The sequence below is a fragment of the Rhamphochromis longiceps genome, linkage group LG18 (assembly GCF_057381845.1).
Source record: "Rhamphochromis longiceps isolate RC_006_pf linkage group LG18, R_longiceps_female_GT1.1, whole genome shotgun sequence".
Taxonomy (NCBI): domain Eukaryota; kingdom Metazoa; phylum Chordata; class Actinopteri; order Cichliformes; family Cichlidae; genus Rhamphochromis; species Rhamphochromis longiceps.
The window spans coordinates 33,169,978-33,186,331 of NC_140574.1; the positions used below are offsets into that span (position 1 = coordinate 33,169,978).

The 16,354-nt window shown below is 40.2% G+C and overlaps 1 protein-coding gene across 1 annotated transcript in view; it reads left to right on the forward strand.

The window, feature by feature from the left end:
• The window catches only part of LOC146648721 (uncharacterized), a 29,284-nt gene extending 21,178 nt beyond the window's left edge, over window positions 1–8,106 (forward strand). Inside the window, exons 49-75 of the mRNA XM_085388214.1 lie at window positions 182–300; window positions 384–533; window positions 635–805; window positions 934–1,243; window positions 1,401–1,477; window positions 1,787–1,992; window positions 2,095–2,218; window positions 2,296–2,432; window positions 2,758–3,013; window positions 3,118–3,360; window positions 3,435–3,611; window positions 3,699–3,844; window positions 3,935–4,025; window positions 4,124–4,513; window positions 4,615–4,741; window positions 4,818–4,936; window positions 5,017–5,213; window positions 5,293–5,476; window positions 5,551–5,716; window positions 5,799–5,923; window positions 6,031–6,339; window positions 6,432–6,635; window positions 6,724–7,020; window positions 7,126–7,230; window positions 7,334–7,429; window positions 7,570–7,704; window positions 7,963–8,106. Coding sequence (XP_085244340.1) covers window positions 182–300; window positions 384–533; window positions 635–805; window positions 934–1,243; window positions 1,401–1,477; window positions 1,787–1,992; window positions 2,095–2,218; window positions 2,296–2,432; window positions 2,758–3,013; window positions 3,118–3,360; window positions 3,435–3,611; window positions 3,699–3,844; window positions 3,935–4,025; window positions 4,124–4,513; window positions 4,615–4,741; window positions 4,818–4,936; window positions 5,017–5,213; window positions 5,293–5,476; window positions 5,551–5,716; window positions 5,799–5,923; window positions 6,031–6,339; window positions 6,432–6,635; window positions 6,724–7,020; window positions 7,126–7,230; window positions 7,334–7,429; window positions 7,570–7,704; window positions 7,963–7,983 — 4,682 coding nt within the window. The 3' untranslated portion in view covers window positions 7,984–8,106. The remainder of the gene's footprint in view (window positions 1–181; window positions 301–383; window positions 534–634; window positions 806–933; window positions 1,244–1,400; window positions 1,478–1,786; window positions 1,993–2,094; window positions 2,219–2,295; window positions 2,433–2,757; window positions 3,014–3,117; window positions 3,361–3,434; window positions 3,612–3,698; window positions 3,845–3,934; window positions 4,026–4,123; window positions 4,514–4,614; window positions 4,742–4,817; window positions 4,937–5,016; window positions 5,214–5,292; window positions 5,477–5,550; window positions 5,717–5,798; window positions 5,924–6,030; window positions 6,340–6,431; window positions 6,636–6,723; window positions 7,021–7,125; window positions 7,231–7,333; window positions 7,430–7,569; window positions 7,705–7,962) is intronic.
• Window positions 8,107–16,354: the final 8,248 nt, after the last annotated feature.

The window sequence follows — 16,354 nt, forward strand, 5'->3', positions numbered from 1 at the left end:
GAAGCCATGGTGAGAGCCACTATCCACCAGAAAAACAGACAGCTCTGGGGGAGAACAGTTAAAGTACAATTTAAAGTAAAAAAAATACTGAATGTGAATGGATGATGTTATTTTTGTCAGAACATCTTAAACTGTGCAAAATAAAATATGCAAAAAATGTATCACTGTCACTATTTCTCAGATGCTGACAAAGTTGCATATCTGATGGGCCTGAACTCTGCTGACCTCATCAAAGGTCTCTGTCACCCAAGAGTCAAAGTAGGAAACGAGTGGGTCACCAAAGGACAGAATGTCGCCCAGGTACAGAGTTACAGGGAATTTTGTCAGGCTTTGATTTAATGAAAACGCACCATTTATTTTGAATCACATATTTCCGTTCTAAGGTGTACTACGCTATCGGTGCACTGGCTAAGTCAGTATATGAGAAGATGTTTCTGTGGATGGTGGTGAGAATCAACCAGTCCCTGGACACCAAACAGCCCCGCCAGTATTTTATTGGGGTGCTTGACATTGCTGGATTTGAGATCTTTGATGTGAGTTTGGAAAAATAAGTTCTTATAATCTTATAAATGGTTGTCCCTAATGTAAGGATGCATTTTAAATCATGAACATACTGTGGTCCATTTCATTTCAGTTCAACACCTTTGAGCAGATGTGCATCAACTTCACCAATGAAAAACTGCAACAGTTTTTCAACCACCACATGTTTGTACTGGAGCAGGAAGAGTACAAGAAAGAGGGCATCGATTGGGAGTTCATTGATTTTGGTATGGATCTGCAGGCCTGTATCGACCTGATTGAAAAGGTGTGACACTGGACTATATAAAAAATTTCTATTTTTATCCCACTGTTTGTGCATGTTATTCTTAAAACTAAAATGTATGTTAACATTTTTGTCATGAAAATTGTTTTTCTTCATTATATTTATCTTAGCCCATGGGTATCATGTCCATCCTTGAAGAGGAGTGCATGTTCCCCAAAGCCAGTGATGCCACCTTTAAAGCTAAGCTCTATGACAACCACCTGGGAAAATCTAACAATTTCCAGAAGCCCAGAGTTGTCAAAGGAAAACCAGAGGCTCATTTTTCCCTTGTGCACTACGCTGGAACTGTTGATTACAATATCAACAACTGGTTGGTGAAGAACAAGGATCCTCTGAATGAGACTGTTGTTGGTCTTTTCCAGAAGTCTAACCTTAAGCTTTTAGGCGTGCTTTTTGCCGGATATGCAGGAGCTGATTCAGGTATTTTGACATCCCATAGTGAAAATTAGAAGTCAATAATAATTTACAACAACAACAACAGTATTGTAATCAATTTTTCTACAGATTTGAAATGCCTTAAAAATCTGTTGTGATCTGTTGGTTCTCTCAATAAAGTTCGACATTAATTTTTTTTTAGCTCAGGAAGGTGGGAAGGGCAAAGGTGGAACCAAGAAGAAAGGTTCTTCCTTCCAAACTGTATCAGCTTTGCACAGGGTGAGATATGTTTTTATTTTTTAATGTAAAGGAGAGATTGTACTGAGTTATACATCATGACTTCAGCAAGAATTTCTCATTAGTTTGATAGAGGTTCAAAACTTTGTTCTGATTTGCCCAGTTTTGAAGTTATAGACACTGAAATTAATCAGGCGACACAAACCCTTTATGAGCTGCATTAGAAAGGTCAACAATCTGACTAAAATTGACTATGGCAACTACTTTGTAAACACCCAAAAGGAAACTTACGTACTTACTGTACTTGGTGTCAAAAGCAATAGCAACAATTTACATATGAAAAACTTTCAGGAGAACCTGAACAAGCTGATGACCAACTTGAGGTCGACTCACCCTCACTTTGTACGCTGCATCATCCCCAACGAGACCAAGACTCCAGGGGCCATGGAGAACCCTCTGGTGATGCACCAGCTGCGCTGTAACGGTGTGCTGGAAGGCATCAGGATCTGCAGAAAGGGTTTCCCCAACAGGATCCTCTATGGAGATTTCAAGCAGAGGTTTAAGTTCTCTTAAAACAAATGCATATTAGTATCAATCCATCCATATTAGTAAGTACTTGAAAAGAAACAACTCTTTCATCTGTTGTTTTTCTAACAAAGGTACCGTATTTTGAACCCTAACGCCATTCCCGAGGGACAGTTCATTGACAACAAGAAGGCTGCTGAAAAACTTTTGGGTTCTTTAGATTTAGACCACAACCAGTACAAACTGGGACACACCAAGGTCAGTATTTGCATACTTATAGAACACTTTGAACAGAAACAAGCTGTTACTGACTCTGCTATGTGTTGCTGTAAAAGGTGTTTTTCAAGGCTGGGCTGTTGGGCCAGCTAGAGGAGATGAGAGATGACAGATTAGCCCTAATCATCACTGGCATCCAAGCTCGATCAAGAGGCCTTCTGGCAAGAGTTGAATTCCAGAAGATTGTTGAACGCAGGTAATTTATCAAAGCTTGGTCAAATTCTGTTAGCCAACTCAGTTTATGTTGTGCAGCACAATGTCAAAACAGATTTGCATCATTAAAATTTATCATCTGTCCAGTATACAAGACATATTTTCCACTGAACCATATTTTATCACCGAACAAAATATCAAAATGCAATATGTTCATGGACTTATGGACACAAAATACGGCAACTGTCATTAGATACATGCATAGGAGAATGTTGTGAGGGTTTGGTTAAATATATTAAAAACATATTTTTAATGAAGGATTAACGGTGGGTGGAGTTTTACAAACACTGATTATCTGTTGTCTGCAGGGATGCTCTTCTTGTGATCCAGTGGAACATCCGTGCCTTCATGGGGGTCAAAAATTGGCCCTGGATGAAAATGTTCTTCAAGATCAAACCTCTGCTGAAGTCAGCAGAGACTGAGAAAGAGATGGCCAACATGAAGGAAGAGTTTGCCAAACTGAAAGAGGCTTATGCAAAATCAGAAGCCCGCAGGAAAGAACTGGAAGAGAAAACGGTCACTCTTCTCCAAGAAAAGAACGACCTGCAGCTCCAAGTTCAGGCTGTATGTTAAAGGATAGTTTCTTACAGTATGACAACAAATATCAACATCACATGTATTGTGTGTGTTTGTCGGCTTAATGCGTATGTCATACTTTTTGTCTTCAGGAGCAAGACAATCTAGGCGATGCTGAAGAAAGATGTGAGGGGCTGATCAAGAGCAAAATTCAGCTGGAGGCCAAAATCAAAGAGCTGACAGAGAGGCTGGAGGATGAGGAGGAGATGAATGCAGAACTGACTGCTAAGAAGAGGAAGCTGGAGGATGAGTGCTCCGAGCTGAAGAAAGACATCGATGACTTAGAGTTAACTCTAGCTAAAGTGGAGAAGGAGAAGCATGCCACTGAGAACAAGGTACAACAAACCTATTAATGACTGTCATTGTGAAATTAATCTGTTACTAAACTGAACCTCTATTCTGGCTATAGGTAAAAAACTTGACTGAGGAAATGGCTGCATTGGATGAAATCATTGCCAAGCTGACCAAGGAAAAGAAAGCTTTACAGGAAGCTCATCAGCAAACTCTGGACGACCTGCAGAGTGAGGAAGACAAAGTCAACTCTCTAACTAAGGCCAAGACTAAGCTGGAGCAGCAAGTGGATGATGTAAGAACATAGACTGACTTTGGTAGTTAATGAATAATAATTTTAATATATCAGTACCATTGTAATAATATTTATTTTCCCCCACAGCTTGAGGGGTCTTTAGAGCAAGAAAAGAAAGTCCGTATGGACCTTGAGCGAGCAAAGAGGAAGCTTGAAGGAGACCTCAAGTTAGCTCAAGAAAGTATCATGGACCTAGAAAATGATAAGCAGCAGCTCGAAGAGAGGCTGAAAAAGTAAGATGAGATGGGCAGGTTTACAATGAAGCAATAAAAACACACTTTCGATTGTGCCTCAAGTGAAACCTTTTTATTTTATATCCAAAGGAAAGATTTTGAAATCAGTCAGCTGAATGGTAAAGTTGAGGATGAGCAGGTGATGAGTGCCCAGCTCCAGAAAAAACTGAAGGAGTTGCAGGTAACGAATCAAACAAGACCCATGAAAAAGAAAAAGAAAAACATATGGTTTGGAGGAGTAAAATTAAATGTCAAGGTTTGCTTTTGACTCCGATCTAGGCTCGTATTGAGGAGCTGGAGGAAGAACTAGAAGCAGAGAGAGCTGCTCGAGCCAAGGTGGAGAAGCAGAGAGCTGACCTGGCCAGAGAGCTGGAGGAGATCAGTGAGAGGTTGGAGGAGGCTGGAGGAGCCACAGCTGCCCAGATTGAGATGAACAAGAAGAGGGAGGCCGAGTTCCAGAAACTGCGCAGAGACCTCGAAGAGGCCACTCTGCACCACGAAGCCACTACTGCCACACTCAGGAAGAAACAAGCCGACAGTGTTGCTGAGCTGGGAGAGCAGATTGACAACCTGCAGAGAGTCAAGCAGAAACTGGAGAAGGAGAAGAGTGAGCTCAGACTGGAGCTGGATGATGTGGTCTCCAATATGGAACAAATTGTCAAGGCAAAGGTAAGTTACTTTCAGGTATTAGGGATTGTTCTCATTGCCAAATCAAACATTAATTTTATAATTGTGTACATGATTGGCCATCTACTGCTTTTTGTTCACAGAACAACTTGGAGAAAATGTGCAGGTCTCTGGAAGACCAGATGAATGAATATAAAACAAAATCAGAAGAGGGACAGCGTGCCATCAATGACTTCACCATGCAGAAAGCAAAGCTTCAAACTGAGAACGGTATGCATTAGACCTGAACAGCATATTTTAGTTGTGCCAGTGTGCGGTACTGAATTGAATGTTATGCTTAAATAAGGTGAACTTTCGAGGCAGCTTGAGGAAAAGGATTCTCTGGTGTCTCAACTCACGAGAGGAAAACAGTCGTACACTCAGCAAATTGAAGACCTGAAAAGACAACTGGAGGAAGAAGTCAAGGTAGCAAATAATCATCAGTGTAACCTCATTAGGTAGAGACCATTGGTACACCCAGTTAATAAAGATACACTTTCTTTTAGGCCAAGAACGCATTAGCCCATGCAGTGCAGTCTGCTCGCCATGACTGTGACCTGCTCAGGGAGCAGTATGAGGAGGAGCAGGAGGCTAAAGCTGAACTGCAACGTAGCATGTCCAAGGCCAACTCTGAGGTGGCTCAGTGGAGAACCAAGTATGAAACTGATGCCATCCAGAGGACCGAAGAACTAGAAGAGGCCAAGTAAGCCAAATACACTAAGTCCACTAACTCAGCAAAGGTAAAGAGCGTTTAACCACAAATACATATTTTCATCACCTAGAAAGAAGCTGGCTCAGCGTCTGCAGGAGGCTGAGGAGGCTGTTGAAGCAGTGAATGCTAAATGTTCCTCTCTGGAGAAGACCAAACACAGGCTGCAGAATGAGATTGAAGATCTCATGGTGGATGTAGAGAGGTCTAATGCTGCTGCCGCTGCTCTGGACAAGAAACAAAGAAACTTTGACAAGGTTTTCATCCGGCACTTATTATTTCACTGAAGCGGAAGGTCAATCTTTTATCTAAAATGAAAACTTTCTTGTAGGTCTTGGCAGAGTGGAAACAGAAGTACGAGGAGTCTCAAACAGAGCTGGAGAGCTCTCAGAAAGATGCCAGGTCTCTGAGCACTGAGCTCTTCAAACTGAAGAACTCCTATGAAGAATCTCTTGAACATTTGGAGACCATGAAGAGAGAGAACAAGAACTTACAAGGTGACATAATTACCCATTAAAATCATACATGAACAGTTTGTTCACAGTATAACGGCATTTATTTTTTACAATATGCCCTCAGAGGAAATATCTGACCTCACTGAACAAATTAGCGAAGGTGGAAAGAATATTCATGAGCTTGAGAAGATTCGAAAGCAGTTGGAACAAGAGAAGTCTGAGATACAGACAGCTCTGGAGGAAGCAGAGGTAAGCTGCTGCATACTGGCCTTTTTCAAATTTGAAAGATTTTAGGTTGTGAGGATTAATTCATTACAAGTTATGTAGTCATTGTGTCTAATTTCTATTTGTGACAGGCCACACTGGAGCATGAGGAAGGGAAGATTCTCAGAGCCCAACTTGAGTTTAACCAAGTAAAGGCTGACATTGAGCGCAAGCTAGCTGAGAAAGATGAAGAAATGGAGCAATCGAAAAGAAACCACCAGCGAACTGTGGATACTCTTCAAAGCTCTCTGGAGGCTGAGACTCGCAGCAGGAACGAGGCCCTGCGTCTGAAAAAGAAGATGGAGGGAGACCTCAATGAGATGGAGATCCAGCTAAGCCAGGCTAACAGGCAGGCAGCTGAGGCCCAGAAACAACTTAAGGCCGTCCATGCCCATCTGAAGGTCTGAATAAACAAGCAGTTCTACTTCTTTGAAACAAAAATCAAAACCAAAGTGAAACATCAGTTAAAATTTTGGGGGTTTTTATCTTCAAGGACACTCAACTTCAGCTGGACGACTCTCTGCGAGCCAGTGATGATATGAAGGAAAACATTGTCATTGTTGAGCGACGCAACAACCTTCTTCAGGCTGAAGTGGAGGAGCTGAGAGCAGCTCTGGATCAAACGGAGAGAAGCCGCAAACTTGCAGAGCAAGAGCTGCTAGATGTCAGTGAGAGAGTGCAGCTACTGCACTCACAGGTAAGACTGGAGAAGACTTGATACAGAAACTATCTATTGAAAATATACTCAGGAATTTAAAAAATCATATTTTTCATCTGAACACCAGAACACCAGCCTGATAAACCAAAAGAAGAAGCTGGAGGCTGATACATCCCAGCTTCAAACTGAAGTGGAGGAGTCAGTGCAGGAGTGCAGGAATGCAGAGGAGAAGGCCAAGAAGGCCATCACTGATGCTGCCATGATGGCAGAGGAGCTGAAGAAAGAGCAGGACACCAGCGCTCATCTGGAGCGAATGAAGAAGAACATGGAGCAAACCATCAAAGACCTGCAGCACCGCCTGGATGAAGCTGAGCAGATCGCCATGAAGGGAGGCAAGAAGCAGATTCAGAAGCTCGAGGCCAGGGTAAGTCAAAATCGTGTTAATGAAGTCAAATCGATATAATAAATTACCAAATCATCAAACAAGGAAAATATTTAGTATGTTATAAGTAATCTTTTTGTTCAACAGATCAGAGAATTGGAGAGTGAAGTTGAAGTTGAACAAAGGAAATCAAGTGATGCCGTCAAGGGAATACGAAAATATGAGAGACGGATTAAAGAGCTGACGTATCAGGTATTTTTGAGTCACCTTAGAGAATGAGGGAAGAAACAGTAAAAATTAAATTCATATTTACTTTGACTCAGAGAAATACAATTTTTTTCTTGTTTGCTTCCAGACAGAAGAGGATCGTAAGAATCTTACCCGTCTGCAAGATCTGGTGGACAAGTTGCAGCTAAAGGTGAAATCCTACAAGAAAGCTGCTGAGGAAGCTGTAAGTAGTCTTTGCATTTACATTTTACACACTAAAAAAGCATTGCACCTGTTCATCATTTCTACTCGCCTATTAATCATATAGAAATATAGAAAATATACAGCAGGTCATCTTAAGGATATTGTGCTTCTGTTCTACAGGAGGAACAGGCCAACAGTAATCTTACCAAGTTCCGCAAACTTCAACATGAGCTCGACGAAGCTGAGGAAAGAGCTGACATTGCCGAGTCCCAGGTCAACAAACTACGTGTCAAAAGCCGTGACGCAGGGTCAAAGGTCAGTATCTGTATAATGACACATCGCATGTATCTGTTTTAGGAATTTTATAAAGATTTCATTTACCATCAGAATCCACAGATGCATTTTACAGTTTGCATATAACTGCATATTTAAAAGTTAATTTTACAAATATGTCCAAAATTGAATCTACAACACTTGAAAGTTTTCAGTTTTGTCACATTAAAGTGAACCATTAATATGTCCAATAATACTTAACAATATTTCATTCTCTCTTGTTTGTGTCTCTGTTTCCAGAAAGGTCATGATGAGGAGTAAAACACATGGTCTGAATCCCTGTTTCTGAGACATCGGATGTATTAGTAACGGTGTCTCCCTATGCATGTTGGTTGGTCAGTAGAATAAAATGAATCTGCATCTGAAACTGTGTCTTGACTTTTTTTGGTTGCTTATTAGTGGCAGTCCTATTAATTAATATTACATATAAGAAATATAACTAAAAAATTAAACTGTAAAATGTAAGTACAGCTTGAATATAACATGATACTGCATACACTTTTCTCAAATAATTTGGAATCAAGAAAATGTATCACACGTGTGAAAATGGCTATTAAATGGTTATTAAAAAAGCAGAGTGGATATCATGTGAGACAATCTACAGACTCGAAGATTGATTTAGAGTTTTTGATCACAGAACAAAAAATACATTATGACCCAGCTGTATTCTAAGGAGCTTGGAAAGAAAAGTGTCTGGACTTCTTTAACCTTCCTGCCTTCTTGGGACCTTTTTGTGCCACTGCTATGTATTAAATGGCTGCCATTTCCACTGTGTTCAGTGGAATATAACCAAACTTGCCACAGGATAGTTTTTACCTGTCAATGTTAATATTCCAGTGTGAATTCCTTAAATCAGCCTAAAATGGCTGAGCAGCAGAAATCCCCACACCCATCACCCTGGGGACCATTTTCTGCCCATTGACTTCCATTATAAACGCTATTTTTCAACCCCAAATTATCATCATATGATTTTATTTTTTCTTCTTTTCTTGGATGTCAATGAAGACTCAGGGCCTTGAAGTTTTAATTTTTAAATTGCAAAAAAAATGCAAAAAAAATAATGGCAGGTCAAAATGTATGTTGGTGCCAATCTTTGGTCCATCTAAAGGCCTACTTATAATGACAATCACATATTACTTCAACTGGTTTTTTGTGGAAATATTTAGTTTCGTTTTTTGGTTTTTGGGGCTTATAACACAGGGCGCTCATGTAATAACACTGGGATTTGAAGGGTTAAAGCAACGAAAATATAATTAAAACTTTACATGAATATTTCAGGGAGAAGTAGTTTTACAAGGTTGGCTAATTTAAAGTGGAATAAAATATGGATATATGGTCTTTTTATGGCGTGGCTGAGAATGGTCCCTAGGGTGATGGGTGTGAGTTTTTTAAAGGATGGCAGGAGGGTTAAGTTTCATCTGACAAGCTTCTTCAGTTCTAAGAGCAAATGGTGGAGAGTCCCATATTCTAAGCCTTATGGGAGTGTCACCAAGAGGGTCGTGGACCCCCTATTGATCCTCTACCTAATCAGGATGGGCCAGGATGTGAGTGGGCGTTAAGGCGTCTGGGTGTCATAGGCTGGGTCTCTGACCCAGCGCTCTGAGTTCATGTTTGTATTTGTCTCATTTTGTTATGTGATTTAGTTTGTGTTATTTCCTATCTGCCTTTAGTTTAGGCAGTTATTGTTCCTGGGTTTTCTATGTTTTGGGGTTTTGTATTTATTCATCACATATTAGGTCTGTTAAGTTGTGTTGTCATGTTTTAGTATTTCCTGTTTTATTCTGACAATGTCATGTGTTCTTTGTTTATTGTATTTAGCTTTCCTCTCCTGGTCCTGTCATTAGGTTTATGTCTGTCATCTGTTTCCCCCATGTGTCTCCACCTCCCCTGATCACCTCATGTATGTATTTAAGCCCTTTGTTTTCTGCATGCCATCGTCAGGTCGTCTGCTCATCCATGTCTCATCCCCAGGTACCCATGTCAGTTCACTATGGTTAAGCTTTTTCATGTTTTGTTATTAGTTCACCCAGTTTAGGTTATTGTTTAGTTTTCACCGATGCCCGATTATTTTTACCCTCATTGCTAGCCTCAATAAACGGCTTGTTTTGTTTATCCACACTACGTTTTGGTCTGCGTTTGAGTCCTCCTCTGCAACACATACGGTCTGCCCCAGCCAGACCGTGACACTGGGAAGGGATCTCAAAACTGGATTATAGCTGGCAGACACCGTCTCTGTTCAAGGATGTTCGTTCACAGTGGACTTCTTTCACTCCTCTTTCAAACCATCTGTCCTCTCTGTCCAAAATGTGAAACTAGTTGTATCTTTCATATATAAGTTAATTAATAAATAATCATTAATTTCTTAATGGAGGAGTGAAAACAGTTGATAAAAAAGGTTATATGAAAAAAAGAAAAGAAAAAAGTTATATAATTACATCAAACTTCCTCACTAGTCGAAATAGGCAGCTTCATGTTAAACAGCTTTATGGGGTGTTTGTTTGTGTGTCAGTGTTTCTCATGATAGATTGGCTAAAGTCTGGCTGGACCTATGCTGTCTTTTGAATACATTGTTTCTAGACAATGGATGGTGGCTGAGTTTTCCCACCTAATTAACTAGTGAAAACATTGTTTTATGTAAGAGGTGCTACACCACCCATCCAGGAAAGAGATATATAGAATTGATACATTCTTTGAAATGTATATTGGTTGTGCATGTTTTGGATTTTTTTTTTTTTTTGCATGTTTTGTGTCCTAATGATGTAAAATACAGTAGTAAAAACACTGATGACAATAATACAGTTTTATCATGGTCAAATACTAAAGGATAATCATCAGAGAAAATTAATACAGAAAATACTGGGTAAATACACAAAGTGACTATGGCACCTAGCTCATGGGAAGATTGACAAAATATCTTGATGATCAGAACATGGCTTATCATGGATACAGGCAAAGCTAGGGCAGACAGTATGGTAGCAGAGCACAATGCACAAAGTGTTTCTTCACTCAGCAGTCACACACTGATGAACTTCTCATCATGCCCTGTGCATCCAAACACTATAAAGTTTAGCTCCCTGCTCCTCTGAACAGCAAATGAAACAGCCAAGATATTTTTGAATTCATCGTGTAACTATAAGCACAATACACACGATTACGTCAGTTGATTCTGATCATCTGATAACTTGCGCCCTTTTTCATGGATTAATTGATTAATCTGAAATTTCCATATCCATTTTCATGTGTGACAGCATGCCTGTTTACAAAAAGTTTGGTAACTACACTATAGTTAGAAACACGAATGAACCTAAGCAACTTAAAATTCACTATTTTCATTGAAAAAACAAAATTAAAATGTTATCTTTCAATTAGTAGTTGTAGACAGAGGTTCCCTACAATACCCCACAGCGCCACAGCACCCTCAGCACTTCCAGCAGATTTCTAATTAGCTTAAGCTCTTTATTGCAAAGAGACCATGTTATTTAGAATTTGTCCTACTTACAAGGGTAACTTATAATAATGACCACTGATATAGACAGTAGTCTGGCCTTTTAGCCACTGCGTAATTCAACCATATAATCAAGACTTTCTCATATGCACATATCTACATTGGTATAGTTAAGTGTCTGATTTGTGACCTCTTATAAAAATCCAAACAGCAATTCTCTCAAGAACTCACCTTACGTAGTGACATGCAATTCCCGAGTTTGTCTCATTCCTCTGGTTTTCCCATTAAAAGAAAACCTTTGAAGGAAGGAAAGGGTAAGAAAATTTCATGCAAATTCATGCAACATTCTGACAAAAAATACACATTATCAAGAAATTCCTGCTTCTTGGATGCAAAATATAAAGAAACGAGGCGTAGTTCAAAAACTTTTCCACATTACTGTGTATAAAGAAAACCTTGGATTTACAACAGATATTAGAACAACAGTAATGCTAATCTGCTAAACAGAATAGAATAGAAATAGAAAAATGTATATGGTATTTATATTTATAGGCATTAACTGTACAGTAAATATAAAACAAATACATTATATAAAGATTGATGAAGTTCAACCATACCTTGCAAAGTTCATCTGTTCAACAGAAATTCAGTCTTCAGCAACAGACATATTTTTTAATGTACAGAAGTCTTCTAGAACTGACTGCAAAGACACCAAACACTAACTCCTTTATTGTCTAACTGAAGGCAAGGAGAAAGGGTAATACAAGGGGACATATGGAGGCAGGGACCAATGCTCAACACCTCCTCAAGTGACCTTCAGTAAATATCAAGCATTCTAAGAATAGCAACCACATCTGAAACCACAGTTGGCTCAGACTTCAAACTTAAGAGACAAGGTGTCTCACACCTTCCCTTCTATATACAAGTCATTGAAGAAGACAAGGATACAAGGATTCTGGACAGCTGGGAATGGGACCTTTGACGGTGCCTGGAATAGATTAGAGCTAAGTAAAGGAGTTCAGAAGTTTGGTATGAGGGCTGACACACTGCTAACATTATACAGGGAGTGCAGAATTATTAGGCAAATGAGTATTTTGTCCACATCATCCTCTTCATGCATGTTGTCTTACTCCAAGCTGTATAGGCTCGAAAGCCTACTACCAATTAAGCATATTAGGTGATGTGCATCTCTGTAATGAGAAGGGGTGTGGTCTAATGACATCAACACCCTATATCAGGTGTGCATAATTATTAGGCAACGTCCTTTCCTTTGGCAAAATGGGTCAAAAGAAGGACTTGACAGGCTCAGAAAAGTCAAAAATAGTGAGATATCTTGCAGAGGGATGCAGCAGTCTCAAAATTGCAAAGCTTCTGAAGCGTGATCATCGAACAATCAAGCGTTTCATTCAAAATAGTCAACAGGGTCGTAAGAAGCGTGTGGAAAAACCAAGGCACAAAATAACTGCCCATGAACTGAGAAAAGTCAAGCGTGCAGCTGCCAAGATGCCACTTGTCACCAGTTTGGCCATATTTCAGAGCTGCAGCATCACTGGAGTGCCCAAAAGCACAAGGTGTGCCATACTCAGAGACATGGCCAAGGTAAGAAAGGCTGAAAGACGACCACCACTGAACAAGACACACAAGCTGAAACGTCAAGACTGGGCCAAGAAATATCTCAAGACTGGTTTTTCTAAGGTTTTATGGACTGATGAAATGAGAGTGAGTCTTGATGGGCCAGATGGATGGGCCCGTGGCTGGATTGGTAAAGGGCAGAGAGCTCCAGTCCCACTCAGACGCCAGCAAGGTGGAGGTGGAGTACTGGTTTGGGCTGGCATCATCAAAGATGAGCTTGTGGGGCCTTTTCGGGTTGAGGATGGAGTCAAGCTCAACTCCCAGTCCTACTGCCAGTTTCTGGAAGACACCTTCTTCAAGCAGTGGTACAGGAAGAAGTCTGCATCCTTCAAGAAAAACACGATTTCCATGCAGGACAATGCTCCATCACACGCGTCCAAGTACTCCACAGCGTGGCTGGCAAGAAAGGGTATAAAAGAAGAAAAACTAATGACATGGCCACCTTGTTCACCTGATCTGAACCCCGTTGAGAACCTGTGGTCCATCATTAAATGTGAGATTTACAAGGAGGGAAAACAGTACACCTCTCTGAACAGTGTCTGGGAGGCTGTGGTTGCTGCTGCACGCAATGTTGATGGTGAACAGATCAAAACACTGACAGGATCCATGGATGGCAGGCTTTTGAGTGTCCTTGCAAAGAAAGGTGGCTATATTGGTCACTGATTTGTTTTTGTTTTGTTTTTGAATGTCAGAAATGTATATTTGTGAATGTGGAGATGTTATATTGGTTTCACTGGTAAAAATAAATAATTGAAATGGGTATATATTTGTTTTTTGTTAAGTTGCCTAATAATTATGCACAGTAATAGTCACCTGCACACACAGATATCCCCCTAAAATAGCTAAAACTAAAAACAAACTAAAAACTACTTCCAAAAACATTCAGCTTTGATATTAATGAGTTTTTTGGGTTCATTGACAACATGGTTGTTGTTCAATAATAAAATCATTCCTCAAAAATATAACTTGCCTAATAATTCTGCACTCCCTGTATACTGTATGTACACTATATGGAGACTGATCAATAGAATTTCCAGTTGTAGCTTAGGCTAAGAAGCCTTCACTGTTAAAGTATTGGTATATCAGAGACTGCCTGTTGTGGACATCCATTACAGATGTCAATACTAGCTTAAATGCAATTATAATAAAAATGCAGAATATGCTAAAAGTAAGCAGAAATATTACCCCTCTGTCCTGATTACAACGGATGACTTTTCATTTATTTTTATTTATAATTTTTAATTATTACTTTAAAATTAGGCACTATAACAATCTTGTTTACTTGTTTTACAGCTAGTTTTCATGTACATGTTCAGTCTATATCCATCATGCCACTTCACAACTCATTTAAGCCAGTCCTAGGGCTCTATTAATACTAAGTACAGTGGGGCAAAAAAGTATTTAGTCAGCCACCGATTGTGCAAGTTCCCCCACCTAAAATGATGACAGAGGTCAGTAATTTGCACCAGAGGTACACTTCAACTGTGAGAGACAGAATGTGGAAAAAAAAATCCATGAATCCACATGGTAGGATTTGTAAAGAATTTATTCGTAAATCAGGGTGGAAAATAAGTATTTGGTCAATAACAAAAATACAACTCAATACTTTGTAACATAACCTTTGTTGGCAATAACAGAGGTCAAACGTTTACTATAGGTCTTTACCAGGTTTGCACACACAGTAGCTGGTATTTTGGCCCATTCCTCCATGCAGATCTTCTCGAGAGCAGTGATGTTTTGGGGCTGTCGCCGAGCAACACGGACTTTCATCTCCCGCCACAGATTTTCTATGGGGTTGAGGTCTGGAGACTGGCTAGGCCACTCCAGGACTTTCAAATGCTTCTTACGGAGCCACTCCTTTGTTGCCCGGGCGGTGTGTTTTGGATCATTGTCATGTTGGAAGACCCAGCCTCGTTTCATCTTCAAAGTTCTCACTGATGGAAGGAGGTTTCGGCTCAAAATCTCACGATACATGGCCCCATTCATTCTGTCCTTAACACGGATCAGTCGTCCTGTCCCCTTGGCAGAAAAACAGCCCCATAGCATGATGTTTCCACCCCCATGCTTCACAGTAGGTATGGTGTTCTTGGGATGCAACTCAGTATTCTTCTTCCTCCAAACACGACGAGTTGAGTTTATACCAAAAAGTTCTACTTTGGTGTCATCTGACCACATGACATTCTCCCAATCCTCTGCTGTATCATCCATGTGCTCTCTGGCAAACTTCAGACGGGCCTGGACATGCACTGGCTTCAGCAGAGGAACACGTCTGGCACTGCGGGATTTGATTCCCTGCCGTTGTAGTGTGTTACTGATGGTGACCTTTGTTACTTTGGTCCCAGCTCTCTGCAGGTCATTCACCAGGTCCCCCCGTGTGGTTCTGGGATCTTTGCTCACCGTTCTCATGATCATTTTGACCCCACGGGATGAGATCTTGCGTGGAGCCCCAGATCGTGGGAGATTATCAGTGGTCTTGTATGTCTTCCATTTTCTGATGATTGCTCCCACAGTTGATTTTTTCACACCAAGCTGCTTGCCTATTGTAGATTCACTCTTCCCAGTCTGGTGCAGGTCTACAATACTTTTCCTGGTGTCCTTCGAAAGCTCTTTGGTCTTGGCCATGGCGGAGTTTGGAGTCTGACTGTTTGAGGCTGTGGACAGGTGTCTTTTATACAGATGATGAGTTCAAACAGGTGCCATTCATACAGGTAACGAGTGGGGGACAGAAAAGCTTCTTACAGAAGACGTTACAGGTCTGTGAGAGCCAGAGATTTTCCATGTTTGAGGTGACCAAATACTTATTTTCCACCCTAATTTACAAATAAATTCTTTACAAATCCTACCATGTGAATTCATGGATTTTGTTTTCACATTCTGTCTCTCACAGTTGAAGTGTACCTCTGGTGCAAATTACTGACCTCTGTCATCATTTTAAGTGGGGGAACTTGCACAATCGGTGGCTGACTAAATACTTTTTTGCCCCACTGTATGTACTGTACATGTGTTGCAGCAAACCCCTGTTTAGTCATCCCTTATGGTTGCCACAACCAATATTAAATCTGACACATGTAGTTTTATCTGTGTTCCCTACATCAGGTGCAGTAGTGTAAATGTGTATAAACCTATCCAAAGAAGTGCAGAACTGCTTCAGCAAGTGTTGTTAGAGGATTTGCATTATAATTTCATGTAAGGAATACCTCAGTGGGGTAAACTGTCTGTAAATTACAACAGATTAACCTTGATGATCTAATTAAGCTAAATAACAAGAATTATGCACAGTTGGTTGAATATTTTTTTTTCACTTTGGCCATTTTGTATATTAAATATTGAAGTCTAAAAGGTAACAATTTATAACACGAAAATAACACGTTGTTAGCATTCTACTGTTGTTTTAGAGTGTGGCTTGGTGCAACAGTGAGACATATTTCACTCATAGTTTAATCCTGGGTGAAATACTACATAGCTGAAAAATCCTAGAGTTCCAATATTTGGACACATTGGAGAAACACTGGGATGTTTCTGCCTACAAATACATATCTGACAGCACAAAATGAT